Genomic DNA, 26452 nt, shown 5'->3' on the forward strand with positions numbered 1-26452 from the left:
GGGGCATTTAGGAAATAATGTCGTGAAAGAATTATTATGAGAGTGAGAAGATGAGGATTACTGTTTTTTGTTAGTAATAAAGCAGTTATTTCTTTATAAAAAAGTGACTTACTGAATACCGATTGGTTATGTGTTCGAGGAATATAATAGTTATCCTTTATTGTTGTTCAATAACAAATACAATAATAACAGGTTAGAAGTAATTCCGATTGTAGTATAATAAGGTCCAATAACGTAGAATAACGGGAGAAGTATTGAAGTAAAGATTCGTAAATAGAGAGGAAATAAGTCTGGATTATACTGAGTAGCGTTGAGTAGCGACGTGGAGAAAAATTTAACATTAACATTAAACCTTCTTAGGGATTCTTAGGGTTTATATATAGGCTGTGTGAAGAGGAACAATCATTGTATATTGACAATATTCTCACAGGTGCAAGAGAAATTTACATATAGGAACAGTTCTCTTTAGAAAAGATTGCGTAGAAATTATTTTATCTGATGTATAGCTTTATCACCATTGTATATAAGATTTTGCATGAGATAAAGCCTTTACAAATTAGTTACCATATATGCACAAATCTTAACATCAAAAGAAGCACTTTTAGTAGATTAGATAACTGACTCATGAATTTAAGCATGAGAGAAAAAATATGTAAATGCGATCTATTTGAATGAATGATTTTACGATATAACTATTTCGGTTTTTCCGACAAATAATGACCTCTGATTATCGAATTTTCGAACAAGTTATGACACTTCTTTTTACTCTTTTGGGTCTTCATTCCAATTTCATTGCTCCTACATTTCATGAATACCATAATATAATTGAAAACCAGTAACTTACCCCTCAGTAACAAGCATTTCCACTGTAAGTGAAATTAAGGACATAATGATACTTTGATCGGCAACTTTTTGAAAATTTTAAATTTCCCTTTTATTTGAATGGATATCGAGAATGGATCCAGTTATTATTTGCAAGCACAGCAATTCCAAAAATCAGGGATTTGGAGATGGCCATGAAAAATGGAAATCAAACTTTCTGCCGCACTAGAAATAAACGCTGTATCAGTGAAATAAATCGGTAGTATATGGTATCAGTGGGTTAAATTGGTAGTATGGTGAGAATACCCGAAGTATTTCAGTAATTTGCAGGATAAGTGAATATTGTCCAGGGTATATCGATTGGTCATCCAAGCATACGATCATTTTCTCAAAACTTTTGCGGACACTGAATCTAAGTGTACGATATAATAAAGTAGCAGTTGGCGATGGGACAGGGATGGGCTCTGAAAGTTCCGGTGCAGAATGGATCGTATGGATGCTAGGTGGAGTGAATGAAAGGTTTCTTCTGATTTTGCAATTAGATTAGAGATTTGTAGTTAGTGAACTTAGTAGATTGGTCATAATGTTTCTTTACTTACTCTTTAACATTCCAATCTTCCTCAGTTATTTTATTTCTTATTTAGTAGGCGGTATTCGATATTGCTTGCATTTCAGTGCTCATCAGTGTTTCGAACGATTAATCAAATGCGTCGAATCTTTCCTGCATCCGTTGCACGAGGGTGGTCATACGCCAACTCTACAGTCATTTCTTGACGCTGTTGTCAATGAAATGGTGCGACGTGTCCGCACTGAACGAGTGCGACAAAAAACTAGGAAAAAGGTCTTCTTTTGCTCTGAACGAGAAAGTTGGTGATTTCTAGTTGTAAATTCTCCCTATAATTTGTAACTAATTGTATCATTTACGTATTGTCTGAAATCGATATCAAATTATGCACAGGTACCTTCGAAAATGCGCCTCACGGATGAACAGATTGAATGGTTCGTCAGCATATTGCTTCCGTCTGTACTTTATTCAGTGTTTTCAACGACTGAAACATCGACGTCTAACGTTATGCGAAATTTAGCATTTCTCGCACCACAGCTAGTCCTACCGAAATGTCTCGATTTGTAAGCTGATACATTTGATTGATTTTTCGGATAAGAAGTCACTAAAATAAAATGTGATTCGTAAAGACAATCAGTTACCATCGAACACAAAATTGTCATATTTCAAAATGTCATAATAAGTCATTTTTGCTCATTGTAACCATTAGAAACTTGTAAGCGAATAGACAGCATGGTCACCATTGCAAATACTGTTAGCAGTGGAAATTTTGGAAGTTATAATCCAAGATAATTAAACCAATTTCTTGAAATTAATGAAAAATAGCTTCATTTATTGCAAGAATTTTTTTTTAGAATCTATCCATCGCTATCGACCACCACAGAACCGCATCGTTTGAAGCAGTCACTGGAATGCATTGTTGAAATTTGCGTGTCACTGGTCCGTGATAATGGTACCAATAGTTATCGAACATACAATGTTTGCAAGCAAAATTGGATTAATGGTATCAATAAGATCAAAGAGGTAATTGGTCGCTTATGGTTAAATTTATGTTGTGTTAATATGATACAGTAGTTTTTCATATTTCTGATACAATTAAGACTTTCGCGTAACTTTATTTCTGCAGTATGATCGTAGTAAATTTACATTAATACTGATATTTCATCTTTGATAGCTTTGTCATTACTGTATAGATAAGAATAACATATGCTACATTACTGTCTCCTTAACATAATACATCTTTATTCTTACTTCAATACTTATTTCCAACAATTTTACTACTACGAATACTTTTAAAAAGCAAGTGACAAATTGTCCCACTTTTTTCCGATTACTAATCCTTCATTTCAACGAAGTGAGAAGATAGAACAATTCATTTCTGCGCATAAATTTACTGTTTGTTATTTTAAAAAAAAATTCAGGATAGGGAATACAAATCAACACCATCGTCTATTATAAACGAATCGGAGGTCCGTTCTGATAAGTGTCGAGTACCACTGCGTGAACACGCCATTTTTCTGCTTGAGGTACTGATTGAAGCTATCGACATCAATGATTTCCAGAAACTCTCACTTTCTTTGCAGGTAAATCTTGTAATTTTAATTTCGTAACTTACGGATTGTTAACATGAAGCAAAATGAGGAGTATCTTCAATGCTTTATGGCAGTTGGAAGAGTTGCCATTAGAAACTCGTTTTCTCTTTTGCTTCTAACCAAAAATTATATTTCAGAAAAAGTACTTTTCCTCTGCTGTAGTTCGAACTCATCATTCTCAGATCACACATCTACTGCATCTTTGACTAATTCAAGAAGGCCATAGAATATGAATTTGAACTGTTCTAAATTTTCTGCCTATTTCAGAAGAAGAATCCGGAGATTACTATTTTGAGTTAGATAGAAAATACCGCGGTATACATTTTAAATCTTATCTGTGGATACTATCAGCAGGAATAAGTTATTAAGCATTCAGTGCAATAGGTTCAATAGGTTATTTAATTGATAAAGGCATGAACTAAGGTTTGCTAGGAACAAGGATAAGCATTCTTTTGGATGGAATTATGCGACCGTTTTCTTTTTGTTTTTTATTTATTTTTATTTTATTTTTTTCGAAAAATGCATGAATTTGTAAAATTGGTGTGAATTTAGACATTGGAAACCATTTTCCAATTAGTTCCAATTGTGGATTGCTCCGCTGCTCCCGAAATGGAAAAGTATATGGATTTAAGCGAAGAGGAGAAACATCTTTGTAAATTAACATCACGGTTCCCAAATATCGTGCAGGACTTTGTGAATAAGTAAATTGTCTGCTTTTGCGCTTTTTATTTTTTCATTAAGCAGAAAAGTATCACTACATAAGTTTAAGCTAAATTAAGTTATTTCAAAAGTTAATTACTGAAGCACGAGATAGTACTGTGTTTTAAGTTAAACTGATTTTTGATGCTAAAAAGTTATGGGATAATGAAATAATTTTGCAACGCTGTGAACTATAGATAGTATCATTCATACTGTGTTGTTTTGATATTGTACAAGTAAGCATACAACACATTATGATTTTACTTATCACATTTTAAATATTTTAAGTATTGCTAACTATGTTTATAATTATATTCGAAAGCCGGGTTCAGAGCACTTTTCTCCTCAATCTTAATATATTTGATTTTCTCATTATTGTCCAATTCTAGATTACATTTCTATCTGCGCTTTTGATATATGCACTGAGGAGCACTGAAAGTCTCATTTTACCTTCTCTTTAATTAGAACATATTTTTATTAGCGTGAACAAATATTATTTGTAAAGTTGAATGTTCTTTTCTGACAGTTACTACTATCATATTTGAGTGGTCACATCATCTGATAGCAATTTTAGAATATTCAAAGTAATAACGCAACTATCAAGCTCTGCTCCAAGTGATGGCATATCATATGTGGATTCTATATGTGATAATTCGGAGATAATATTGATTGGAAATGAAGAAGCTGTGATAAGTACAAGCATGCAAAGCGCTTTTCATGCATTATTCTCTAATTGTTCATCCAATTTTGTTGAGGTATGGTGTAGCCATTAGAATTCATTGTTTGATATTTTAATTATGAGAGTACATTACAGTGAGTACATCCTATTTTGTAAGAGTAACTTCAAGGCATTAATTAAGTCAAATTTCACTTAAAATTTAGTAAACAGTTTAAAATCTTATCAACAGAAACCAAATTACTCCCGATATTTAATTGTACTTGATGAAGATTATTCAACTGTCCATATTAATCTATTCATTGATTCATCTAGAGGTTATAAGCTAAGTTACAATTTTAAATTTCATAATTTCTTATCCAATATACCCAGCCTATAAATCGATTGGCAGATTTGTGTTCAAGCTTTTTCCACTTTTTCCTATATGTATTTAAAGTACCGATATTGATTTTTGTAATTGTAGAAAAGAAATTGCTATGAGTTTTAATGAAGCATAAGTGAATATGCGTTTTTTAAATTATTATCACATCCTCCAGATATAAAAGAGAATACTTTAAATACAGGTGAGAAAAAAAAGTGGACAGTAAGGATACGTAAATGGAACTTAAGACCAACCTTGAGGTTCATTTTTTAGCTAATCGGTGATCAGACCTACAAATTCATTTCTACGTCTGAATTCGAAAACGTTATTGCTGCCGATGCTGCATGCTCACTTATGCAAGAATCCATTTATGTAAGTGCATACTGCAGTTCAAGCATATTTCTTTTTTAACCTTTAAATAATGAGAAGTAAAGATAAGCACGAGCAGAGAAAACGTGTCACTGCTAAAGATTTTAAAGAATTTCAGGGAAAATATATTCAGTTTTTAGGTTTTTGCCACTTTCATTCCATCTTGCCATAACCTTGAACTGTACTGAATGCTTATAAAATGGGCAATTCAGGCTAATATTCAGCTTAACCCGGTTATATTCAGGCCAATCCGGTCCGTTATTTTCCGATGTATGTTGAATTTTTGTTGGAGAAGCAAAAACAGTGCGTAACAGGTGAATGAATTAGCTGTTTCCGCATGCCGACTGAAAGTTTCATGAATATTTAAATGAAAGATTTACAAGTTTTCCAATATATTGTATAGACGCTCAGCTTGCAAATATTTGAATGTAGGATATTCATAATTATTAGAAGGATGTAAAATGGGAGTGGTGTTTTTACGGATAAAGGAATTTTCGTGTTTCTTTAGTTACTTCGTATTTCAGAAGAGAAGAAAATATTGAAAGAACTTGATGCAACGACGATGTGGTTTACATATTTGTCGGAGATGATCTTCTCTGTGCCCAGTAATTTGCTATTAAAGTATCAAAAGGAATGTATTCAAATGCACAAATGTACTATGTCTATGGTTTGTTATAACGCATATCAGGTACTTTTTTTTCAACTCAATTTTTGAGAATGATCTATGCTAGAAATTTTCTTTTCTGCTGGTTATAAACTTTTTTAAATTTGCTACAAAATTTTCTATTGTTTTCTTGAATTTTTTGTAGGGATCATGTTGGTCGCTTAAAAATCTTTTAACACAGCTAATAGAAATTTATCCTATATCAGAGGAAGATAGACAACGTAATCTGGACTTGCCATTGCATTTATCTTTGCCTATTAAGGTAAATCTTGAATTTATTTCAAAAAATTCTTGGAAAATGATAATGATGTTGATCTTTTTTGTATTGATTTGATAAATAGTAGAGAAAATAATAACAATAATGAATGATTTACGACAACACGGTTCGTATTGGCTTTCACGACAAATATCGATCTTGAAAACGCTGCTGTTCTATAAATGGGAAGTTTCATGCACAGATAGATAACGGTAGACTTTTAACATTGGAACTGCCCATAAAAGTTTATATTTCTGTTACAGAAATGGGGTGTTAAGTGTCTCAAAGATGTTGTGACAATAAAATGGCATATCCCAACGGATGCTGAAGTGGATTTTGCAGAAAAATTATTAAATGAATTTGCTTATTCCGAGGTTCAATTACTCGCAGCGCCGGAAAATATGGATAAGTTTGTTTCTTTTCTTTGGCTTCCATCAGCTTTATGTAGTATTTTATTGAACTTTCCGTGGATTACAAATTTTCAATTCTTACAAGATTGTTAATTTATTGTTCATGCAATTCTGTTTACAAAAAAAAAATATCGAAATTTAGAAATTGAATTTGACTTCAAATTATTTAAAAAAATTAAAATTATGAAATGACAGATTTGCAATCAAGCGTTCATTGTTCGTTGTCGATAGCTTACTGTCCTGTGTTGGCAATCGTCTTCCAATTTTCAATACAAAAGAAATTAAGCTGAGTGAGACGATTGTTGATATGGATCCCATACATATAACATCTGTGTCACCGCGCATGAAAAGTTCCATTTTCTTTCGTTTTTTTTCTTTTTTAGAAAACCATTATTTGACTAAAAAGAGAGATGATTAGCGCATCTTGTATGATATTTCTAGTTTTTAAGGGTTTTAAAATCTAAAATAGATTCGATGACAAATTATGAAGTGGAATTGTTTCTCTCGAATAGTTCCAAACTTTTACGTGAAAATGAGAAAGAGTTGTCGTTTTCACACATCAGCAAACTCCTATGTAATTGGGCCTCCATTAAGTTGTTAATTAAGATCTCTTTTGACATTTTCAGTGCTTTTTTTTAACGGTGAAAATATTCGAGAAAGAGTGCGTATTACAATGCATAATTTAATGGAATTTTTATTGAACCAGCAGGACGATCAGTCCAAGAATCTTCTGCTCATTTCTTCAGTCCTGCAAACATTATGTACTGAGGGAGTAAGTGTCCTGTAGTATTTTCCTTCGATTTCATATCACGACTTCTCTCAATGATTTTCATATTTCTTGTTTAGAAAATGCAATCTTCAAAAGTTTTTAGAATTCAAGCAAACTAACAGACGTATTTAGTCATCACCGAGTTTTCGTGCGCGCAGAAAAAATACAAGAATAAATTACAATGACCCGATACAGGGACGTCGTGCTGAACTGTATGACGCTTTTGAACGGCGGGTTTTTTCATATCAAAAAGTTTGCTATTCATTAATTTATTGAATTGCTTGAAGTCGAGTCCACAGGTTTCAAAAATTTAGGACACGGAGATCAAAAAATTATTGTTTTGAGCAAGTGAGATGAAGTAATTTTAATGTAGAATAACATTTCTCTCTGTACTTCTACGATAAATATATGATTGTACATGTCGGCACTCAGGCAGCAAAATGGTGTTAGCAATTTGTTTCATTACATTAGTCATAAAAATTTGTTATCCGTGAAAGTAAATTCAGGATCTGTATATCAAAAATTCCAAATTCACCGAATCACATCTCAAAATCATGAAGGATCTCATCAAACTTGGGACAAATTTTTTCACCGATGTAAGGTTTGCCAGTATGTTCAAATATAAGAGAAAAGACTTCTATTAAAATAATTTTATACTAAATTTTTTTGTTAAAGGTACGTATCGCCTCTCAAACAACGCTGATCAAACTAACAACAAAATTTCCAAATTCGAAATGTTTGTTAGTGGACGATGTGTTGGAGCATTTAGATCCAAAACGTAATATCAGTCATGAAGAAATGAAGGTAACCCAGAAAAGTGTCCTTTTTAGATTGAATTGAAAGTAATTTGTTTGTTATTAATATTAAAGCTGCGAAATTGAATTAGTGCTGTGGACCGAATTCTTTGTTTTTTTTTCTTTGGATTGGAATTACTGCACTTTAGCATGATCTAAATAGATTTTCTAGGGTGCGCTGTATATTTTGAACAAATGTGGGTTTTTAATTTCAAATACAATTTCTACCCGATGTAAGTGTTGGTTAGCAGTTGCAAAGCTTAAAGTTTCCGAGAAGCCGTCTATAATTGCTTTGGTACAACACTGTATTGATTCTGTTTCTGTGAAACATTGGATACTTGAAAGAAACATCGTAAGTTTTTAGCTAGACCAATGTATTCACAGTTCTATCCAAAGTTTTGCTCATTTTATTTAAAAATAAAAACATTAAGGGGATTTGCATTAACTCATTTCGTTTAACTTCACTATATATTTGACTTTTCCAGGATTTACTGATAAGAGCTCTCTCAATAAATTTTTACCTTCGCTGAGAAGGTGAAATTCAGTAATAATAGTGAATTCATCACTTAATGCTTCGAAAATTGTGACGATATAAAATATTTTATCATTACTCAATGATACAAGATAATTTAGATGTCGTATCTTGAGTTTGACATTTCCTAATTCCATTGACAGTATTCCGTAATTTTTGTTTAAATTATCTAGCATTATTAATTTATTCAATACAAGTAATTTTACTTGTATTGAATAAATTTGAAAAAATTGAAAAAATTGAATGTATTGAATAGTCAGAAGAAAATTTAAGAGAACAAAAAAAGGTGAAGGTGAAGTATAAAGTTTATCTTAAAGGCAAGAAAGTCTGGTCGATTCTATGAGGAATACTCATTAAGTTATTAATTAGCAAATTTCTTTACAGAATTCAACAAACATTCGTGTCATTGCACAGGAGATGCTTGCCGATAGCAATGCTAACAACAGATTTTGTGCCAAATACCAAGAACTATCTTGCTTGCAGGCAATTCTTACGTCAGAAAACAGATTCAATGAAAAGCATGAAAAGAATCAACAGTAAGTCTGATATTCCTGAATTCTCATAAAAAATGACTCCTCATAATTTCTTGTTAATCAGTAAATGTCGACCGCAGTTGCCGTGATCTGTCATTTAAGATATTTAGTTTGAGCTGGTAAAAAGTTAATTGAACAGCATTGTATAAGGAACTTTGTATCTATTATTGTAGACGAATAGATGGTTTTCGCAATGAACTCACCGAAATATGCAAAAATAAGGGACAGCTGTACCATTGGCGGCAAGTTGATTCAGCGCGAACATTCCTTTTCACGTTTCATCGAATTCTTTTCACGGCTGAAGTGGCAGAAGTTAGTTTGCATAATTGAAAGATTTGACTCTTTTTTACCTTCAGCTTTCAAAAATTGTTGAATTTTTCTTGCTTTATTTCAGTGGCATGAGATGAAATTAAATAAAGTATTTTTAGGTATTCCTGCAAATGTTGGTTGATGTTCGTGCAAGGTGGCGACATGTTGCTGCTGAATGTCTCTCTAGTTATTTAGAATGGAATAAGCCACTGACAAAAAGAATATTATGGGACCCACCTGATAAGGCATTTTAGTATCTGCGAAGTTTACTGGCATCTTATTTTGTTATTAAGTTTGCAGAGGTTACTTTTTTGATATGTAAACACTGTGGTTCTTCAGGTATTTGATCCGCATTTCAAATATGCATGTGGTTTAAGACCTGATAATTTATGCATCGTTTATGACCGTGCTCGGTTGCCAAAAGATGAACAAACTTGGAACGAAACAATATTTGTATCGAAGCCGCACTGGGGCGCTTATCAGTGGCCAAGGTGAAATTATGCATGACACTTTTTGGAATTACTGCATATCAGGATAACTAACAGTTACTTAGATACCTCTGTTTGCTTGTTCTGAACTTAAATATGTGATATGTCGTGATAGAATTGTTTAACTTCTCCTTTCCACTATCTTAAATTACTAATATTTGGTTAAGAGGCTAAAATTGCAAACATTTGGATCCTTCAAGTGTTGTAAAGGCATACTGGAGTATTCCAGAGAGAGTAGGATTAAAACTGCTGTGTCGGTAGAGTTGTATACAATACCGTTTACTTCATGATGATGTAAGTTACCAAAAACGTATGGTGCGCTGCAGCTCTATTCTCCTGAATTGATATATTTGCAGTATTTCAGGAAATTAATGGTGTCAGCTCCAGCAAACGCGCAAACAGAACTGCAGCGCTCCGTGTCGGAATTTAATGATGTTGAGAAATTAATACTTGAATATATGAAGGATGAACAATTTCTTACCTTTTGGCATGCTATCCTGTTAAAAGAAAAGGAAGACAGTGATGTATTTTATGTCAGCGAATATCGTTTTGTAAAAGTATCCTATCGCATTTTATCATTTTGATTTTGATCTTGAATTTTTTCATTCTTTTATTATAGGTAAGACAGATAAACCATTTGCTACCATTATGGTATCCATATAGTAATTTCTGACTCTCTTTTCAGTATTTGTTCCGAAACTTTGGTAACTCACTGGCACCGCAATTTAAAATATTGCTAGAATCATTATGTAGTTCGGAGGTAAAAGCACTTCGTTTCAATTCATTTTTGTATACTCTTTTGCAAATTATCGTATTTGAGTAAAAATTCTCAGCTAGTTGTATTGAAATTTTTGCGATCCAACAAATGATTTTGTGCCAAAGCTTATAAATGATAATTTAAAGAATGAGCGTCCTGTTATACGGCGCGCACAGACGAAACTTGCGGCAGTATATTGCGCTGGCATTATCCGTGGTTCAAGGAACTGGGTTTTCAAAAACCTGCAGGAGATATGGGTCTGGTTGAAACCTATTATTCTCTACCAAATTGAAGGTATCTTGAAAATTTAAGTTAATTTCCAATCATTTAATTACTTCTGGCAGAAAAGTCCCAAATGTATTTGAATGGTTGCAGGTTTGATGTCAGAAACAGTATATTATTGGGATATCGCACTGAAATTTTGCTTGGATGTTACCGATGTGAGGAGATTCCATTGGCTCATTGAAACAATATTTGAAATTACTTTAAGGCCTGCTCCGACAACATGGCATCGATGTGTGTAAGTTATTTCTTCCCCTAAAAGTTCGAAAAAAATAATAGATCAAAGAGATACTGAGAAAAGTCAAATAAGAAATGCCAAAGTTTTACTTACTTTAGTTACTAGTTTCTGTTACAAGAAATTTCGGATGATTAAATCAGAGGTCAATTAGAAAATTGATTAGAAAAAACTAGGAAATTGAGAGAAATCAATTTTCCAGTCTGATGTTTTTCCAGACGATTGGGTCTTATACAGTATATTTCTTCATGCTCAGCTTGGAGAACAACCGAATTGTTAAATCAAGTTATACAAATTGCAAATGTTATGATTTCGCAGGCATGGCTGGCACCGGAAAGAGAGCAAATCGCGAAGTTCTAAATTTGCTAATTAATTTCGGCTGAAAAGTTCTGAAAAAAAAAATTCATCAATCTTTTCAAAAATTTTGATAGCGCATCAGTTAAGAGTATCTGCTGGAACCCATCCGTTTGATGATTTAAATGCCAAACTTTTTCACACTCCAGTATATTATGGTTGCATTTCGTAATCATCAAAAGCCTGAGAAGCCTTAGTTACTCTAGTAACGATGGAAGTGTCTCAAAAATTAATTACAGCGTCCTTTCATTTCCTGCTGTTTATGGTTTTGCAATGGGTGATGAGAGCAATATACCAGTAAAATACAGAATTCCAAAGTTGGGAGAAATAATGGACATATTCGACACTCACGTAATAACTCTTTTTTGTCGTTCCAAGAAGTATTCACTGAATTCTTTGTGTTTTATTTCCTTTAAATTAGTTCGTATTTTATTGCCGTTTTTCTATGAATTTAAACCTAATTGTGCTTGAGTTTTCCAAAAAAAATACTTTTTTGCAGATTAAGGAAATGATGAAGTTAAAGAAAATACAAATAGGCAAGAGAGATGCATCTGCTGGAGTGCAATCAAAGCTGATAACAGTATCATCGTCACCACCATTTGTTACTTCATTGAAAAATTCACTATATATTAAGGGGAGATTTAACAATGAGATTGCTACCAATCCGAATGTCATAGGGGTGAATTGCAAGATTTTGCTATAATCATTACCGGAAATTCATTTCAATAACTCTTTAAGAAACGATTTGAAAAGTTGCTGAGTTTATGCATAATGATTGTCCCGTGTTAAATATTTGTCAAATTAGAAGCATTTTTTAACACTCTTACTTAGTTTCAGTAGAAAGAAAAAAGAGTGAAAGATTGAATTTTAATTCTTTTCAGCGCCAATTGCATATTAAAACTCTGCTGAGATTTTTGAATGCATATTTCCTATCCTGTTTCGTAGCTTTATCATCGCCTATCATATCTCTCTTCCCGCTTATAACCCATCTAGCTGATGAGGAAACAGCCGAGTAAGTCTGTTTTATTTCATTTCTTTCAATTTTCTATTTAAAACTTTGCTGTTTTTGAAAATTTTTAGCAGTTATGATAAGGAATATTTGTGAAATGGTACACTGTGTCGCTTTTTTAGCGACATTTTTTAGCAAACTTTTTTCAGCAACGACGAGACAGAAGTGGTGAGGGATGCCGATTTGGCAGTTGGTGCAAGTGATGTCTTGTTCCAATCATGGTCTGGTATTTATCTATGCGATGAACTTGCTGATGAGATGTTGAACAGTGTTGAACAAGTACATGTAACAGCCTTGAATTCAACATTTCCATAGTTCCTCATATTTAATTTTGTGAAACAAATCGTTTCAATTTAGTTTTGTAGAAATCAGAGATCTATAATGGGACAGAAGAATGACTTCCGCGGAAAATCGTCTGAGATAATCTTTTCCATAATTTCTTTTCCAATGAGATTGTTTAGAAAATTTAAATAGCAATTATAGACGATGAATAAGAGTACGAGCTGGAAAGCATGGGTATCTATAATGAAATTCCTTCATGTATTCGTATTTTCAAACATACTTGTTTGTGAAAAACAAGAAAGGCCTGAAATCGTGCGGTAAGTTTCTCTGAGGAAAATTATTTCACTACCTGAATTAAGGGACTGTATAAAACCGCAATCGAAATGAGCGGTAGAATGATCGGTGTAGATAATAAGAGACATTGAGTGACACTCATAACTGGAAATAATAAATAAAGTTAAAATAAAAACAAAGGATGCTTATTGACCCGTTTGTTTACAGACGCAGGAAGCGCAGTTATTGCGTCTTTGAAAAAGTGATGAACGGTAGGAAAATGTCGTAATTTTAAGCAAAATCCGTAAACATTTCTTGCAAGCTTATACCTTTCTTAGCTTAGCGTATTTTCACATGTCACCACTTTTGTATTTTGAGCCTATTTGATTGCGTGTCTGGGAAGTGTGGATAAAAAGTCAAATAAAACGTCCGTCAGTTTTTTTTTTCTTCCCAATTGCACCAATGAATTATGTAAAAATTTCGTTTCAGTTCCTATGTGATTTTTCGCTGTATTTAAAATGAATAAAAAATGAAATTATAGACGAATGGTTTATAATGCAATCTGCCATACACAACTTGAAGTACGACGAGAAGCAGCTGATTGCCTAACAGCGCTAATACACTGCGGTTTTCAATCGCTCACAAGTTGTTACATTGTAAGTTCACTGAGAAGACTTTATTATTCTGAAATTTGAACTGAGAGATGCAGTCATCAGAGAATTGCAAACTATAAAAATAATTTATCAGAAGGAATTATTCGAGCTTACGAATCATAAGATACTAAGCAAGAGACATGGCGCTGTATTGGCCCTATCCGCAGTAATTCGTGCTTTTCCATTCACTATTCCACCATTGGTATTCGATATGATACCAAAGTACTGCCAGCTTGGCATTAACTCTGATTCTTTAACACGTGTAAGCAACCATTTTTTCTTCCAAGCATCCTTTATCAGGCATTAGTGAAAGGCAGCAGGTATATTTATCTTTTATAATAAATTAGATTCTGAATTCGATTCTAAATTGAAAAATTAGTATTCTTATTAGTATTCTTGAATTAACATTGGTATCATTACTTTATTTCAAATATGCATTATTCAGATACAAAAGCTAGGAAGGGTATCGTACGCGTCGGGTAGAAGTGGTGGTCATCTTTGTCCATAAGGGTTTCGAACAGTGTAATGAATGGTTTGATTAGTTATTGAATTAAATAAATTAAAATTAAAATAGTTTACAGAACACAATAACAGAGACACTTCGGTCATTTTTGCGCACTCATCATGATAAGATGATTGAAACGGGTGAAAAGGATGTGATACAGAAATTGCTCGTTTTCATACAAAATGTTATTTCACCCAGTTACTATGTGTGATTTGTTCCGCTCTGTGCTTTATTGTTTGTCGTAACAATTAATAAATCTTGTTTTATGTATCTTTCACTTATGTCTATCAGATTTTTGAACTTTTTTTTTGAGTTCCGGCAGATGTTAACAATTATTGGTGTGCTTAAATTTACGGCTTAAATTTTATACGCTTAGAAGATTTGGAGTTGCAAAAATTACGATAGCGTGAAAGATGGACTCGGAATCGAGAAGGATTGTGACGTGTGTCAACGTGTAAGTAAGCGGAGAACCGACGATGTAGCAACGATTATTTAATGTTACTAAATATTTAATAACAAAACTTATAAATACATATCAATAAGTAGGTGTGTATGCAAACCATTCGATCACACAAAACAATGTGTGAAGTGCATTAAAAGCAAAGAAGCAATACATATGTGACACTTCCGCGAAAAGTTCCGATAGCTGCTTTCTCGCCACGATGACTTAATTTAAATATTATGATATAATGAATTTGAATACTATTACGACAAATGAACTCTTTTATCATTTCACGGTCGAAAACTAATAAGATACGGTTGTCAATCTGACTGTCTTGCAAATTTTGGAAAGTTTTATGAGTTATTAAAGGTGAGGATTTATTTCATAAGAAAAATTTATTTCTCTCTAAATTTCAAATAAGTAAATTTTTATAATGATTCAGTTTTGAGTTTACAATGATTTTATAATGAATTGCAGAAAAAATTTTCAGGAATAGCAATGACTACGACCACTAAAAGTAAGCTTCATTTATGTTGGTTGATGCTGATATCAATAACATCTTCCAAGAGCTTCTGGATAATCATTTACTGCAAAGTAAATGTAACCTCTTTTTCAGGTGACATCATTGAAGAATATGAGAAGATAAAAAAAGCAGAGGTAAATTTCCTCAATCTTCAAAATGAATGTGACTATTATCTTTAACAAAATTCAATTTAAAGTTAGAAATGGAAAGCAAAAGCACAGACTCAATAATTTTAATTTTGACTCGGTTTTACGAAAGTTGAATGTTCTAATTAAAACGGTAAAGTTTAAGGGCTAATGAAATCGGTAGTTTCTTCAATCAGTTTCATTTTAGCAAGATCGAATATCGTTACGACAGGATGTCGATTCCAAAAAAATTCTTTCTGCTAACCGAGTCGAAGATTTGCTCTGTTTCCCCATTGTTTCGCAAAAAAACTTACGAAAAACGGATCGCATTTACATGACCGATGATAATAGACGATTATTGTTAATTAGAGAGTATGGTTATATGGGAAACTCGAAATCTGTGAAGCTCGTTTTTAACACTTTGATTAATCTCAGTCTGCTTTAAAGCACAAATATTCTTACATTACAAATGAAGAGAAGAACAATTTTTCAATGTTTTGTTCAAAATTTTATGCATTTTTCCAGTAATTCCTCCACAACTGTTTCTTCATCTCGAAAGAGCACCAATCCGACAATAAAATCCAACGAAACAATTCCAACAAAAAAATCATTCTTAACAGCTAAGAGATTCTACGTGCGACCTTCATAACTTCTTTCATAAATCATGATTCCATATCTTCTACTAGAACTAAAACTGTTGCATAGTCTGTTTCCACTGCTGACACAACTGCAAGCTAGATAGGACGACTATGAAGCAAACATAAGATGGCGTTGTTTGCTCAGCAGCTTATCTAAATTGACTTGTTAGATGTAGCTATAAAATTAATTGACAGAAATTTAAAACTAATACACTCCCCTCATTAGACTTATCTATTGCAAAGCGTATTTATGTTTTATATCATTTATTCACCCATGTTCAGAAATTTAGGGATTTTAATTTATGCTATTCTAAACTTCTCAACAACTAACATTTGCCAACATGCTCCTTTGAGCCAATATGGCAAAGACACTACCGGATGGACAGAATGACCTATGAAGAGAATGATGTGAAGGATAGAAAGATAGGCACCAAAGAAACTTCACGAAATTTCTGAGTCACCATTCTAGCTGGTCTAGCTGCACTTTATTTTTTGGGCAGATTGTTATATCGACTGGTTAGGCAATGTGAAGTCTGATTAGAGGTTGCATCCTGCATCTTTTAATCCTTATCAGCAGATTTCAGATTCAAATAAAACATATGCTGCCTTAGCATCTTTTTACCAAATCTTTAAAAATTAAAATTAATTACAGTATCAACCAAAGCCTTGATTCCCGATTGATTATGCCAGTGATGCTGACGTTAACTGTATAGCGATAAAATCGATTATCCAAACTTTAGAGAAGTCCTCACTTTGGGGAATATTTCATCTCAATCGAAAATGAAATTTCGACTGCCCTTTCCAGCAAATACCCGACTCCTAAATTAAAAGTTTTTTCAGGATTCAGACCAGGATAATGGTTGTGTCGTAGACTTCAAAGTGTCCGTTGATGATGACACCAGTCAATGTCGTACCCGTCAGATTCACGTCCAAGCAAATTGTCCGGACTTCGTTCCCAGTCATTTGTACATTAATGGAGCGAAATTCTCAAGTAAATTATAGATTCAAAGAATGAATAAATTAAGAAAACTTGACTGGAACGATGATGCTTGAACGCCAAGTTCAGCAAAATGTAAACACTACCGTGAGGACAAATTCATCATTTCGATGCGAGGTTTCTGAATCCTACCTATCGCCTTTTGTTTTATCACAAAACGTGTTCAAAACGTGTTTAGTGGTATCTTGCGACGTTATCGAAGGATAATTAGAACTAAAACTTTATTCGTTCAAATAATTTCAGAAGCGATCACCATGTAGGAAGAATTAATGATAGATGCCTACGAAAGTTAACAGTGGCAAAAGTTCCAAATGAGAAAAAGCGGGAGAAGATAATCACATTTTTTAAATTTTTTATTGAGCAACAGAACAACAATATACAAAATCACTGACGCAGAGGCATTAGTCTCATAAAACATCACAAATTGTGGGAAAAAGAAACCCGTACTATTCCATAATTTCACGATATTTTCAAATTTCCAAGAATGAGAAAAAGAAATTTTTCACAAGAAGATCATGGAAACATTGAATACTGCACAAACCACGAGGTAGTTTGTTCAAAATGTGACTGAGTATTAAGAATTCATTACTATTTAACCTGACTGGTACCTTGGATATTTGAAAACAGTTACGAAGAAATTAGAAAAGAATTATTGTAGAAAGTGAAAGGAAAACATTAAAACAATGTTGTCAAGAAAGCTGGACCTATACTTCCGGCTGTTCAAATAATGTGAGTTTTGAATCTATCAAAATGTTCAATTTCAATGTAGCAGTCCCATCCAGGTATTTTCGTAAGTAATATGCAATACAAAATATTAAAATGAGTGGAAAACTGTTACAAGCCAGATTCAGCGATACCTTCATCATCATCGAATGCTGGATTCAGATGTACTTCAACGCGAGGGGTGGTAATCCATGTAGTACTGGGTTGATGTTGCGATGCAGTTCCAATAAATGTGGTACCTCCATTAATGCTTATTATTTGGACATCGCTACCACTGATGATACTATTTGGAAAGCCGATAATACCGTTGTCACTGAGAAAAGTCGAAGTTATTGTCTTCTCGTCATTTCCAGTTTGCGATGAATTGTTACCAATCAAATTTTTAGCCGTATCATATTCCGCTTCCAGAACATAGAGCAAGCAATGATGGATGAATATATATTGCTGCTGAAAATAAAGTTTCGAATAAAGTTTTCGATTTTATTGTTCCCATTTATGCCGACCAGATAATTCAAAAAATCATCCCTAGCTAATGGATGGCTAACAGTAAGTTCTAAAGAACTGATCAAATGGTTGTACTGCAGAGATTTGGTACGAGGTCATCATAAACCGTGGCGATGCTGCCGAAAAGATTAAACAGGAAAAACAGAATTTAGAAAAACGCTACCTCATTTTGTACCATATGACAACGATCGAGTCTCATCTCATAAACAATGCCAAAAACATCGAGTGGTAAACTTTTTGCAACACACTGTATCAGGCGATCCAGCGCTATGAACGTACCACTTCGACCAACACCAGCACTGCAATCAAAGTGCCTCCGTGTTATTATGGCATTCCATTAAGTTTAATATGATAGGACTTCATATCTGCCCATTATCTTATTATTCATTAGGTCCAAATAACTAGCAGTGGCAAATTCATTGAAAAATAGCCAATAATACTAAGCAACAGACTTGATCCTAGTTTGAAGAAAAGAATTTGTTAATGGTAGAAGGGACTTAAACTGGAATATGCGGTGGACTTATTAACCAACAAGTTCTCTTTTTATTTCTCACAACAATAAATATCAAACCTGCAATGCACAATAGTCGGTTTATTGTTAGGTGAAGGTGGTAGTCGAGTTCGAAAAAGACGAACAAAATGCACTAAACCAATAGCATATTCAGGAACACCAAAATCAGGCCATGCCATATAATGTAAATGTTTCACTGTTCGAGGAGGTGCCAATGGTTCGCTCATGTTTGTTAACCTAAGTTCACGTACTGTGAACTCCTCGTACACTGTTTCGTTCATTAATGTCACCTTAAAACACGGATTTATACACCCGAGAAATAAAAAGATGCAACAGAGACTTGCAATTAAGAAAGATAAGCTTTACGAGAAGCAGAGACTATACAATTGTCGTAGATAAAACGAGTTTTTGAGTAAATTATCTTAGGATCAGAAAATTAAGAGCGAAAAATACAGCATACTTATAAGGATTACAGAAATGTAAACCTCAATATCAGCGTAAAGGACGCTGAGCTGATCGTTATCTGGCCAATACTGATGGCATTTGTCACGTCCTTTCTCAACACATTTCGTCAGAGCAACTATTGCCGGACAATGTTGTTCCCAAACAACTCGCCAAAAATGATCACGTGTCGAAGGAAGAGGTCCCTGTGCGGCGATGAATTCGCGACGTGAATTGAATCCCTGTAAAAAAAAAGTAATGAACGTCATTTACTACTGCCATTTATATTTCACCTCTCGCGTTCTACTCACAATGGTTATCACATAGCTATCAGTTGTCATAAAATAATGAATAATTCTTTTATGTAATCTGTTCATTACAAATGATGTATTTTGCAGGACATTTTAACAGTTTGATAATGATCATGTCTTGAAGACTTTCGATAAAAACATTTCAACTAACAGGAATGTAAGATGCATTGACGTAATCTGAACCATCGTCATCATCAGTTGGTATAAGCTTTACACGAGAATGGTCGTATGGCAATATGTTGGTGAAACGATTTTTTGCTCGGTTCACTGTTAAGTCCGCTGCTATACATGTTTGTCCATGTCCTACCAATTTCAGATCCTTGAAATTCCAGAAGATAATTTCATTAATTTAAAACAACTGTGCTGACAATGATGAAATTAAAAGCAGTTTCCGAATTATGTTTGAAACTGACAATAAATGCTCAGAATAATGATGGTAACATCAGTACACACTACTAAGAATGGACTTTACCATAAAAACATACTTCGTATTCTTCAGAAAATCGGAAATCTGAATCAGCTGACATCAATCGTACATGTTCGGCGAAATTATGAATAAGTACGGGTCTACTGAAAGTATTTGTCTTCTAGTAAAAAAATAATACCACTTGATATACCACAATTACAAACCAACTTGATCGATTTTTTGTAATATGTGCCGTAATCGTTTGACGATGAAGTAAACAGGCAGAAGTTTTAAACTGTTACATAAAATAAGACTACAAAGCTCTATACCGCTTTTCCAATTCCTTTCATTATTCCTACCACTTCTATTTCAATCATCAATACAATAAAAATGATATAATTTGAAGGTTAAGTTTAGTATCCCAAGCTATAATATCATTCGCTATCAAGTGATGATCTATAAGTCGTTGAAGGCATTTTAATGTTTTGTTCCAGTCCTTCTATTCACTTTTGATACATTCTTCCACATTTAATCTAACTTGATGTTTCTTTATTAGGAGAACATAAAAACAAAAAAAAACGAGTAGTGCTTCCCAACCGGTGGTTCGTGAGAACTAAAATACGGCCACCGAGGAAGACGGCGCTGTGAATAGAAAACAAACGAGAATTGTTTCTTTTTTATGTTATGCTTAGATTCGTTTGCGTGGATAGAAGTTTATTCGGGTTATAATGTTATACTATATGTACCAAAATTAGTTTGTTATCATTGTTTGTTAAAGTTTATTATCAATTTAACAAAATTTATTATTTTTGAACCTTGTTGTCCCTACTACAAATAAAGAAGCCAAAGTGACCGTGGTCAAGAAAGTTGGGAACCAATACTATAAAGAGATGAAAAACGATATCGAGCGGTTATTTTGTGGAGAAATTAATCCCTTCTTTTCAAGCCTTATACTTTCCTTCCCATTCTTTTAATTCCTCCTCACCCCTTCTTTTTTATTAAAAATCTTTCCTAACCTCGCCTGATCTTCTCTAATCTAGCTTGTCTTCGTCAAAAGCTCACAATATCCAATTTAAGGAAAATCAATATTTTTTCAAGATTTTTCGATTGGCTGACATAAAAACAAGAAACACTATAGAAGCATAATACAAGAAGCAGTAATATCGTTAAGAAGCGCTTACAAGAAATGGAGTACCTGCACTAACTTCATTATTAGTGTGCCAAAAAAAAATGCATTACTCAGTGTGCCAAAAAAAAAAAACGATTATTTAATAAATCAGTAGAAACCTTTTTTCAATATTACTTCCTGGAATGACTGTATGTGGTGTAAATTTCTGTACTGTTACGGGTCCACTAGGTAACCGCTCCAGACGCTGATCAACACCTGTGCGTTCGCGCAAACTACGAGACCTAAAATTATCAAAAGATTTATTTGCCATTCGTTTGTAGTCAATGCATTATCCTTTAAGACTTTAGCATTTTACTGAAATCTTAGTAGAGCCCCGGAAGATTATTTTCTGTTCAAGAAGCAAGTCACACCTACTGAAAGCAAGAAAATCCCAAAACCTGGTCGCTAAAAACAATGCAAAAATGCAGAATACAAGCTGCGAAAAACAAGAGCTGTAATTATCGCCGTAACTAGATATTTACTCATAGATATATTAAAGCAAAAGAAACAAATATTATTAGACAAGAATACCTTCGATGATGTCCAGATGTGGTCACCAAGTCATTCGGTGTTGCAGAAACTATCGCAGTCGAATCCGTCGTAATAATTGTATTTTGTGGTTGACTTATTTGCGGATGCAGAATATTTGTAGCGGAAGTAGCTGCAGTTGTGACAGTGTCCAAACCAAGTTTTGCTAAACACTGGGCTGCTCGTTCAGCCATTATCATTTTGAAAGCTGCCCAGTGCGAGGAAACTTCGCCGTCGCCAGTAATATTCTGCTCTTGCTTATGCTGATTAGTCGCAGACGCTATAATAAATGAACAACTGGCTGAATATTAAACAATACAGCACTTCCTCTCTAATTGCCACCAATGATATCAATGCTGCTGTATTCTGCCATTGCATACTGAACCAGGGAAAACTGACTTCATTAGTCTCAAGTAACTCTCTCTCTAAAGTAGGATACTCTACCCTCTCTGCTGGCAATGTTTCGAGATCAAGATAAATCTATGTAAATGAAACTTTATTTCAATTCATAAATTAAAATTGAGAACGAAATCAAGAATAAATGACGATTTTGAATTTAAAGAACAACTAAAATTACTGCATTCAGACTATAATAAAAAGAGTGTCCTTCGAGTAATACCAATGAGCATAACAAGGGAAGGAAAAAAAAACTAACCTGGATAAACAAAATTTGGTTTTAAAATGCCAATTCCGATTCCTGTCCCTTCCCTATCTCCTCTTTCTCCAGCAGAGCCGAGAAATTGTTGTGAATAAGTGCACGGATGTTGTTGACTGCCGTATATTTTAGGGCTGAAATATGCAAAAAATGAGCAATATAAACAATATGTAACACAGTAAGTACGAAGAACATCAATTTGGAGATCAGAACAGTTAATATTGGCTCGTTTTTACATAAATAATGCAATGTCGATGAAATGAATAAAATATAGTACTTTCAGAAAATCAAGGTTAATGAATCTAAAGAAAGGGCGTAATAATGAAATCGATGCAGCTGAATGAGGATGTTGATGTAAGAATCTGCATTTACTGCAATCTACCTCATTTATGACAGATTTAGCACAAAGAACAAAAGTGTAAAGTGTGAAACATTGCTTGGCCACAGATAAGGCAGGCACTTTGTTCAATAACTCTATCAGACCTTCACTATCTCAAGTAAAATACACTCTGACTTATTATGAATTCACGATCTACTGATAGAAGTTGGTCGAAAAAGCAGACATCATCGAACTAAATTACACCACCGAGATCTTCTTCGCTGGTCTAAATCATCATTGTATTTTGTATTTCTAATCTCTCAGACTAACCGTATCCAAGCACCATAAGTTCTAATAACCACCTAATTACATTTATTAGTGGTACGACGAGAATCTGAAAGAGTAAATCTTAGTGATGCAATTTTCTAATCGGTAAACAAATCATTTGAGAACAGTAATGTTTGAAATACAATCTCATATTTCAATGTTTTAACCTTCAAAATAACACGCCAACTTCAAGTAGAAAGCGATGATTTAAATTACGAGCAAAATGTTACTGTCAACCAAACCTCAAATCAAACGCACATTTAATCTTAATGAACAATTCTTTTTTTGTTTCCCTTAAGTTACTATTGTCCTACCCCACACTCTCATAACCTATATGACTGTATTTTACCTTGCATCTCATGCGAAATGGCTGATCCATTAGGCGTTATTTCAGTGCAAATCACAGCTTTTCCAAAATCATACCCTGGTAACCAAACGTTCATTGCAGTGAGCCTCTCCATGTTAGTGAAATTACAAACTTACATCTTGGAAACTTTCTTAGTCACCAAACTTGTTTTTTTAACGCATCTGCCCTAGGGACTACCATCTAAGGGAATTAAGGTTAGGCAGTTAACGTCTTGAACTTTCTAGTCCAAGTCACAGTATACAAAAAAAATATACTGGAATAAGTAGTAATATGCTGAAACAAATAGTATACTGAAATAAAGGTGCAATACTTCAGACCGGACCTAATCTTTCCTCTCCTGCATCGAATTGGACTCACTGAGTCTGATGATACTAAAATCCGTCAGCAGTAAATTAAAGAGCTCAAAATGTTAGTCACGAGTACTTTTTTATGACAAATTTTATCTTCCAAGCACAATTTATATCGAAAGAAACAATAAAAGCTAATTAACGCCTTTCATGAAGGAATACCAATTAGAGAGAATGATCCCTCCCATTCCTACATCACAACTATTAAAGGCATTTATTCAAATCACTGAGATTAATAATGAGAGTTGTACTGCGTACATCTCGACAACCCATTCCTTCCTAATCGTTACAGACAAAAGGTCTTCATTTAGTCTATTTTGCAATGCAATGTAGAAACACATAAGTTTGTAAAAGAACACTTCAGCAAGTTCATTTCCACTCAGAATTGTCGAAAACAGTCTACTGGATAAGTGTTGAAGGTTTTACTGTAAAATGATTGTTTCCAAGCCTCCTGAAGATAAAACATTGGCTACACTTCAATATGTGCACTTTACTGTAGAACCGATAAAAACTGCTATTGAAAAGTGTGGCAAAACGTCGATTTTTTGGAGGTTTTAGAAAATTTAAAGTCTTGAATTTTGTTAAAGAAAATACTTTCATAGCATGCAAATGAACTCAAAACCAAGAATGATACTAGTTAGCCTAAAACGAGCCAGAAGTATATATAGTGGTGTCAACGAAAAATTGCTAACACCAATCAATCGTGAGCATAATTTTCAAAACTCGAAAAATTTCGGCGTCAGCATTACTTGGAATGCGAGGTAAAGCAAATTGTGTTAGTAGAAGTATGTGCTAACATATATCCGCAGAATTATAACTCGAAAAATTCGCTCATTTCTAACATCGAAATCTTTTTGAAACTTAGAAGTCAAAGTATTCCCACTCCAAATACTCCCAACAGCAACACTTCGCAGCACCAAATAGTCCAATAGTTTAATTCGTCAAAATATTATTAGAAAACTTGGGAATTAATTTGAGACATATATAAGAACTATTAATTTTATTGCCCTAAATTTTGCCACTACTACATATGAATATTATTTCGACAACTCCTACACCTGGCGTCTTCTAATAATTTTATCAAGGAATACCCTTTAAACTTTTTTGGAGGACTTCATAACGGTATAATTTAAGCAGCATTGACTGAATTTAGGATGTCGTGCAGTAGTGTATTTGGGAGGTTGTATACAAAAGTTCGGTCTAACAATTGAGATTTTCGCTAATTCTATGCTGGTGTTATCGGTCAGAACTACAATCAAAGTTGTGCTTCACTCCTTTCCTTCTCAGAAACTGAGCAATAACTTCAATTCCAAAAACACTTGTAAACTACTGCTCATTTCTATAGCAATACTCCTACAACTATAACAGAAACTACTGCAATACATTGACAAAATTTTAGTTGCATTGAAATACAACTGATGAGTAATGATGGCCACTGACTTTGTTTATTAATAAAGCAACCGATGTCGACTTTTATAACGCTTACTCCCCGGAAAATACTTCCAAATAATGATTCGCTGATTTGATTCCTTCCTGCTCTTTCACGGTAACGCTGAACAGCGATACGGAACAGTCAGTCAGCTAATTCGACGATTCACATCAGCGAATGATAACAGCACCCGAACAGTATCTCTGTGGGTCAGTGGGTATAGTAGCCCACTGAAAGTCAAGACGGAAACTCGCCTGTACTTCCTTTATTCGAAATAAGGTACACAACGTGCTCAATGGGGAAGCAGATGCAGGTCAGTGGAAATACCGACGCAAATTGAAAGAAAACACATTGCAGAACGAATCATTGCTATCGACCAACCACATTATGCCATAGTGTATGTGTCTGCCTGAGAGGTAAGCAATGCTGTCGCATCACACACACGCACACACATACACATGTACATACATATATACACACACACATACACCTACACATCACACATACACATCCCACCAATCCATTCACAAAACGTTGGCCACTGCCATGTGGATAGGAGAGGAGATAACTGTGGAGAGGTGCGACGAAGTGGTAATTATGGCTATATGAGCAAGGAAGTAAGTATCCCACCCATAGCAATATCAGTGTCTCTTGGCAGTTGAGTAGGGATTGTTCCTCCCTCATATGCGATTGCGGAGACGATAAAAGCGCTGTAGCAGCAGCGATCTCACGCCTAACAAAGTGACCACCAAATTATTCCGCATCAGTTGAGCGGTTAATCTTGACGGGCGGTATTAACCTGTGCTGTGATGTATTCCGCTTGTCCCTTATTCCACAGATGATTGAGTGCGACTGATTTTTACGTTTTTTCGAATCAGTTTTTATTTTAATATTCAAGTAACGCATCGTAAGCTCACTCTTAAATGGGGCGCTAAAGTGACTAGAAGCAGCACAGCTTTTTAATAGTAAGGGATCCAAATAAAGAAGCTCCTTTTGAATTCACGTATCTGTTACTGCACACTATATGTGTACTCTCTGAAAATTTCGAATTTCTCAGAGTCATATGATGATTTACAGCTTATGATTAAATCACTTTAGTGGATTTGAGTGAACTATGTATCTGACATAAAACTTTGACTGCTACTGTACTATAACAGTGATCGTTCTGCGTGATCTTCTCTGGCACGATATTTAAGTAACGAAGGATTTTGGTATTTACACGAAGCACTACTCCGGAAGTGAGTCATAAAAGAGAAGGAATTTCATTTTATTTACCAGAACGGAAATATTTTCAAGTACTCATTGTTTAAGAGTACATATAATTTTCGCAGGAACCGAAAAATGCTTATCTTGCATAAGGGTTTACGGGCAGCAGTTGACGACTGGAACTTATGAAGATGAAGAAAAAGACAATGTTAAGGAAGGAATAGCTAACTGTTAGTGAAACAAAGTGTGCAACATGGAGAAGGGAAGGGATGGAATACAGCTGTCGCGAAAGTCGC

General features: G+C 34.0%; 3 protein-coding genes across 3 annotated transcripts in view; 2 read left to right on the forward strand and 1 right to left on the reverse strand.

Moving 5' to 3' along the window:
- Positions 1-14400, forward strand: part of LOAG_03886 (hypothetical protein) — a gene marked incomplete at both ends in the record, with an annotated part of 15584 nt that extends 1184 nt beyond the window's left edge. The window contains 34 exons of the mRNA XM_020446441.1: positions 1153-1341; positions 1498-1663; positions 1781-1950; positions 2242-2410; positions 2809-2970; positions 3532-3680; positions 4253-4433; positions 4989-5087; positions 5329-5398; positions 5609-5772; positions 5894-6010; positions 6268-6413; positions 6610-6764; positions 7041-7186; positions 7316-7417; positions 7690-7779; positions 7859-7987; positions 8150-8329; positions 8894-9045; positions 9216-9354; positions 9691-9842; positions 10204-10396; positions 10525-10599; positions 10743-10890; positions 10972-11116; positions 11332-11466; positions 11617-11818; positions 11967-12146; positions 12349-12479; positions 12626-12755; positions 12960-13075; positions 13573-13687; positions 13779-13946; positions 14266-14400. Coding sequence (XP_020303218.1) covers positions 1153-1341; positions 1498-1663; positions 1781-1950; positions 2242-2410; positions 2809-2970; positions 3532-3680; positions 4253-4433; positions 4989-5087; positions 5329-5398; positions 5609-5772; positions 5894-6010; positions 6268-6413; positions 6610-6764; positions 7041-7186; positions 7316-7417; positions 7690-7779; positions 7859-7987; positions 8150-8329; positions 8894-9045; positions 9216-9354; positions 9691-9842; positions 10204-10396; positions 10525-10599; positions 10743-10890; positions 10972-11116; positions 11332-11466; positions 11617-11818; positions 11967-12146; positions 12349-12479; positions 12626-12755; positions 12960-13075; positions 13573-13687; positions 13779-13946; positions 14266-14400 — 4900 coding nt within the window. The remainder of the gene's footprint in view (positions 1-1152; positions 1342-1497; positions 1664-1780; positions 1951-2241; positions 2411-2808; positions 2971-3531; positions 3681-4252; positions 4434-4988; positions 5088-5328; positions 5399-5608; positions 5773-5893; positions 6011-6267; positions 6414-6609; positions 6765-7040; positions 7187-7315; positions 7418-7689; positions 7780-7858; positions 7988-8149; positions 8330-8893; positions 9046-9215; positions 9355-9690; positions 9843-10203; positions 10397-10524; positions 10600-10742; positions 10891-10971; positions 11117-11331; positions 11467-11616; positions 11819-11966; positions 12147-12348; positions 12480-12625; positions 12756-12959; positions 13076-13572; positions 13688-13778; positions 13947-14265) is intronic.
- A 3325-nt stretch (positions 14401-17725) lies between these two features.
- On the reverse strand, positions 17726-22301 carry LOAG_03887 (hypothetical protein; the record flags this gene model as incomplete). Its single annotated transcript, XM_003139424.2, has 9 exons — positions 17726-18084; positions 18305-18440; positions 18713-18942; positions 19138-19335; positions 19556-19723; positions 19890-19974; positions 21098-21220; positions 21510-21786; positions 22162-22301. Coding segments are annotated over 9 exons (1693 nt in total), but the record flags the coding sequence as incomplete, so codon positions are not given.
- Positions 22302-24148: 1847 nt separating this feature from the next.
- Positions 24149-25567, forward strand: LOAG_03888 (hypothetical protein; the record flags this gene model as incomplete). The annotated part of the gene is made up of 3 exons (XM_003139425.1): positions 24149-24282; positions 25264-25347; positions 25372-25567. Coding segments are annotated over 3 exons (414 nt in total), but the record flags the coding sequence as incomplete, so codon positions are not given.
- Positions 25568-26452: the final 885 nt, after the last annotated feature.

Source organism: Loa loa (genome assembly GCF_000183805.2).
Source record: "Loa loa unplaced genomic scaffold supercont3.38, whole genome shotgun sequence".
NCBI lineage: Eukaryota > Metazoa > Nematoda > Chromadorea > Rhabditida > Onchocercidae > Loa > Loa loa.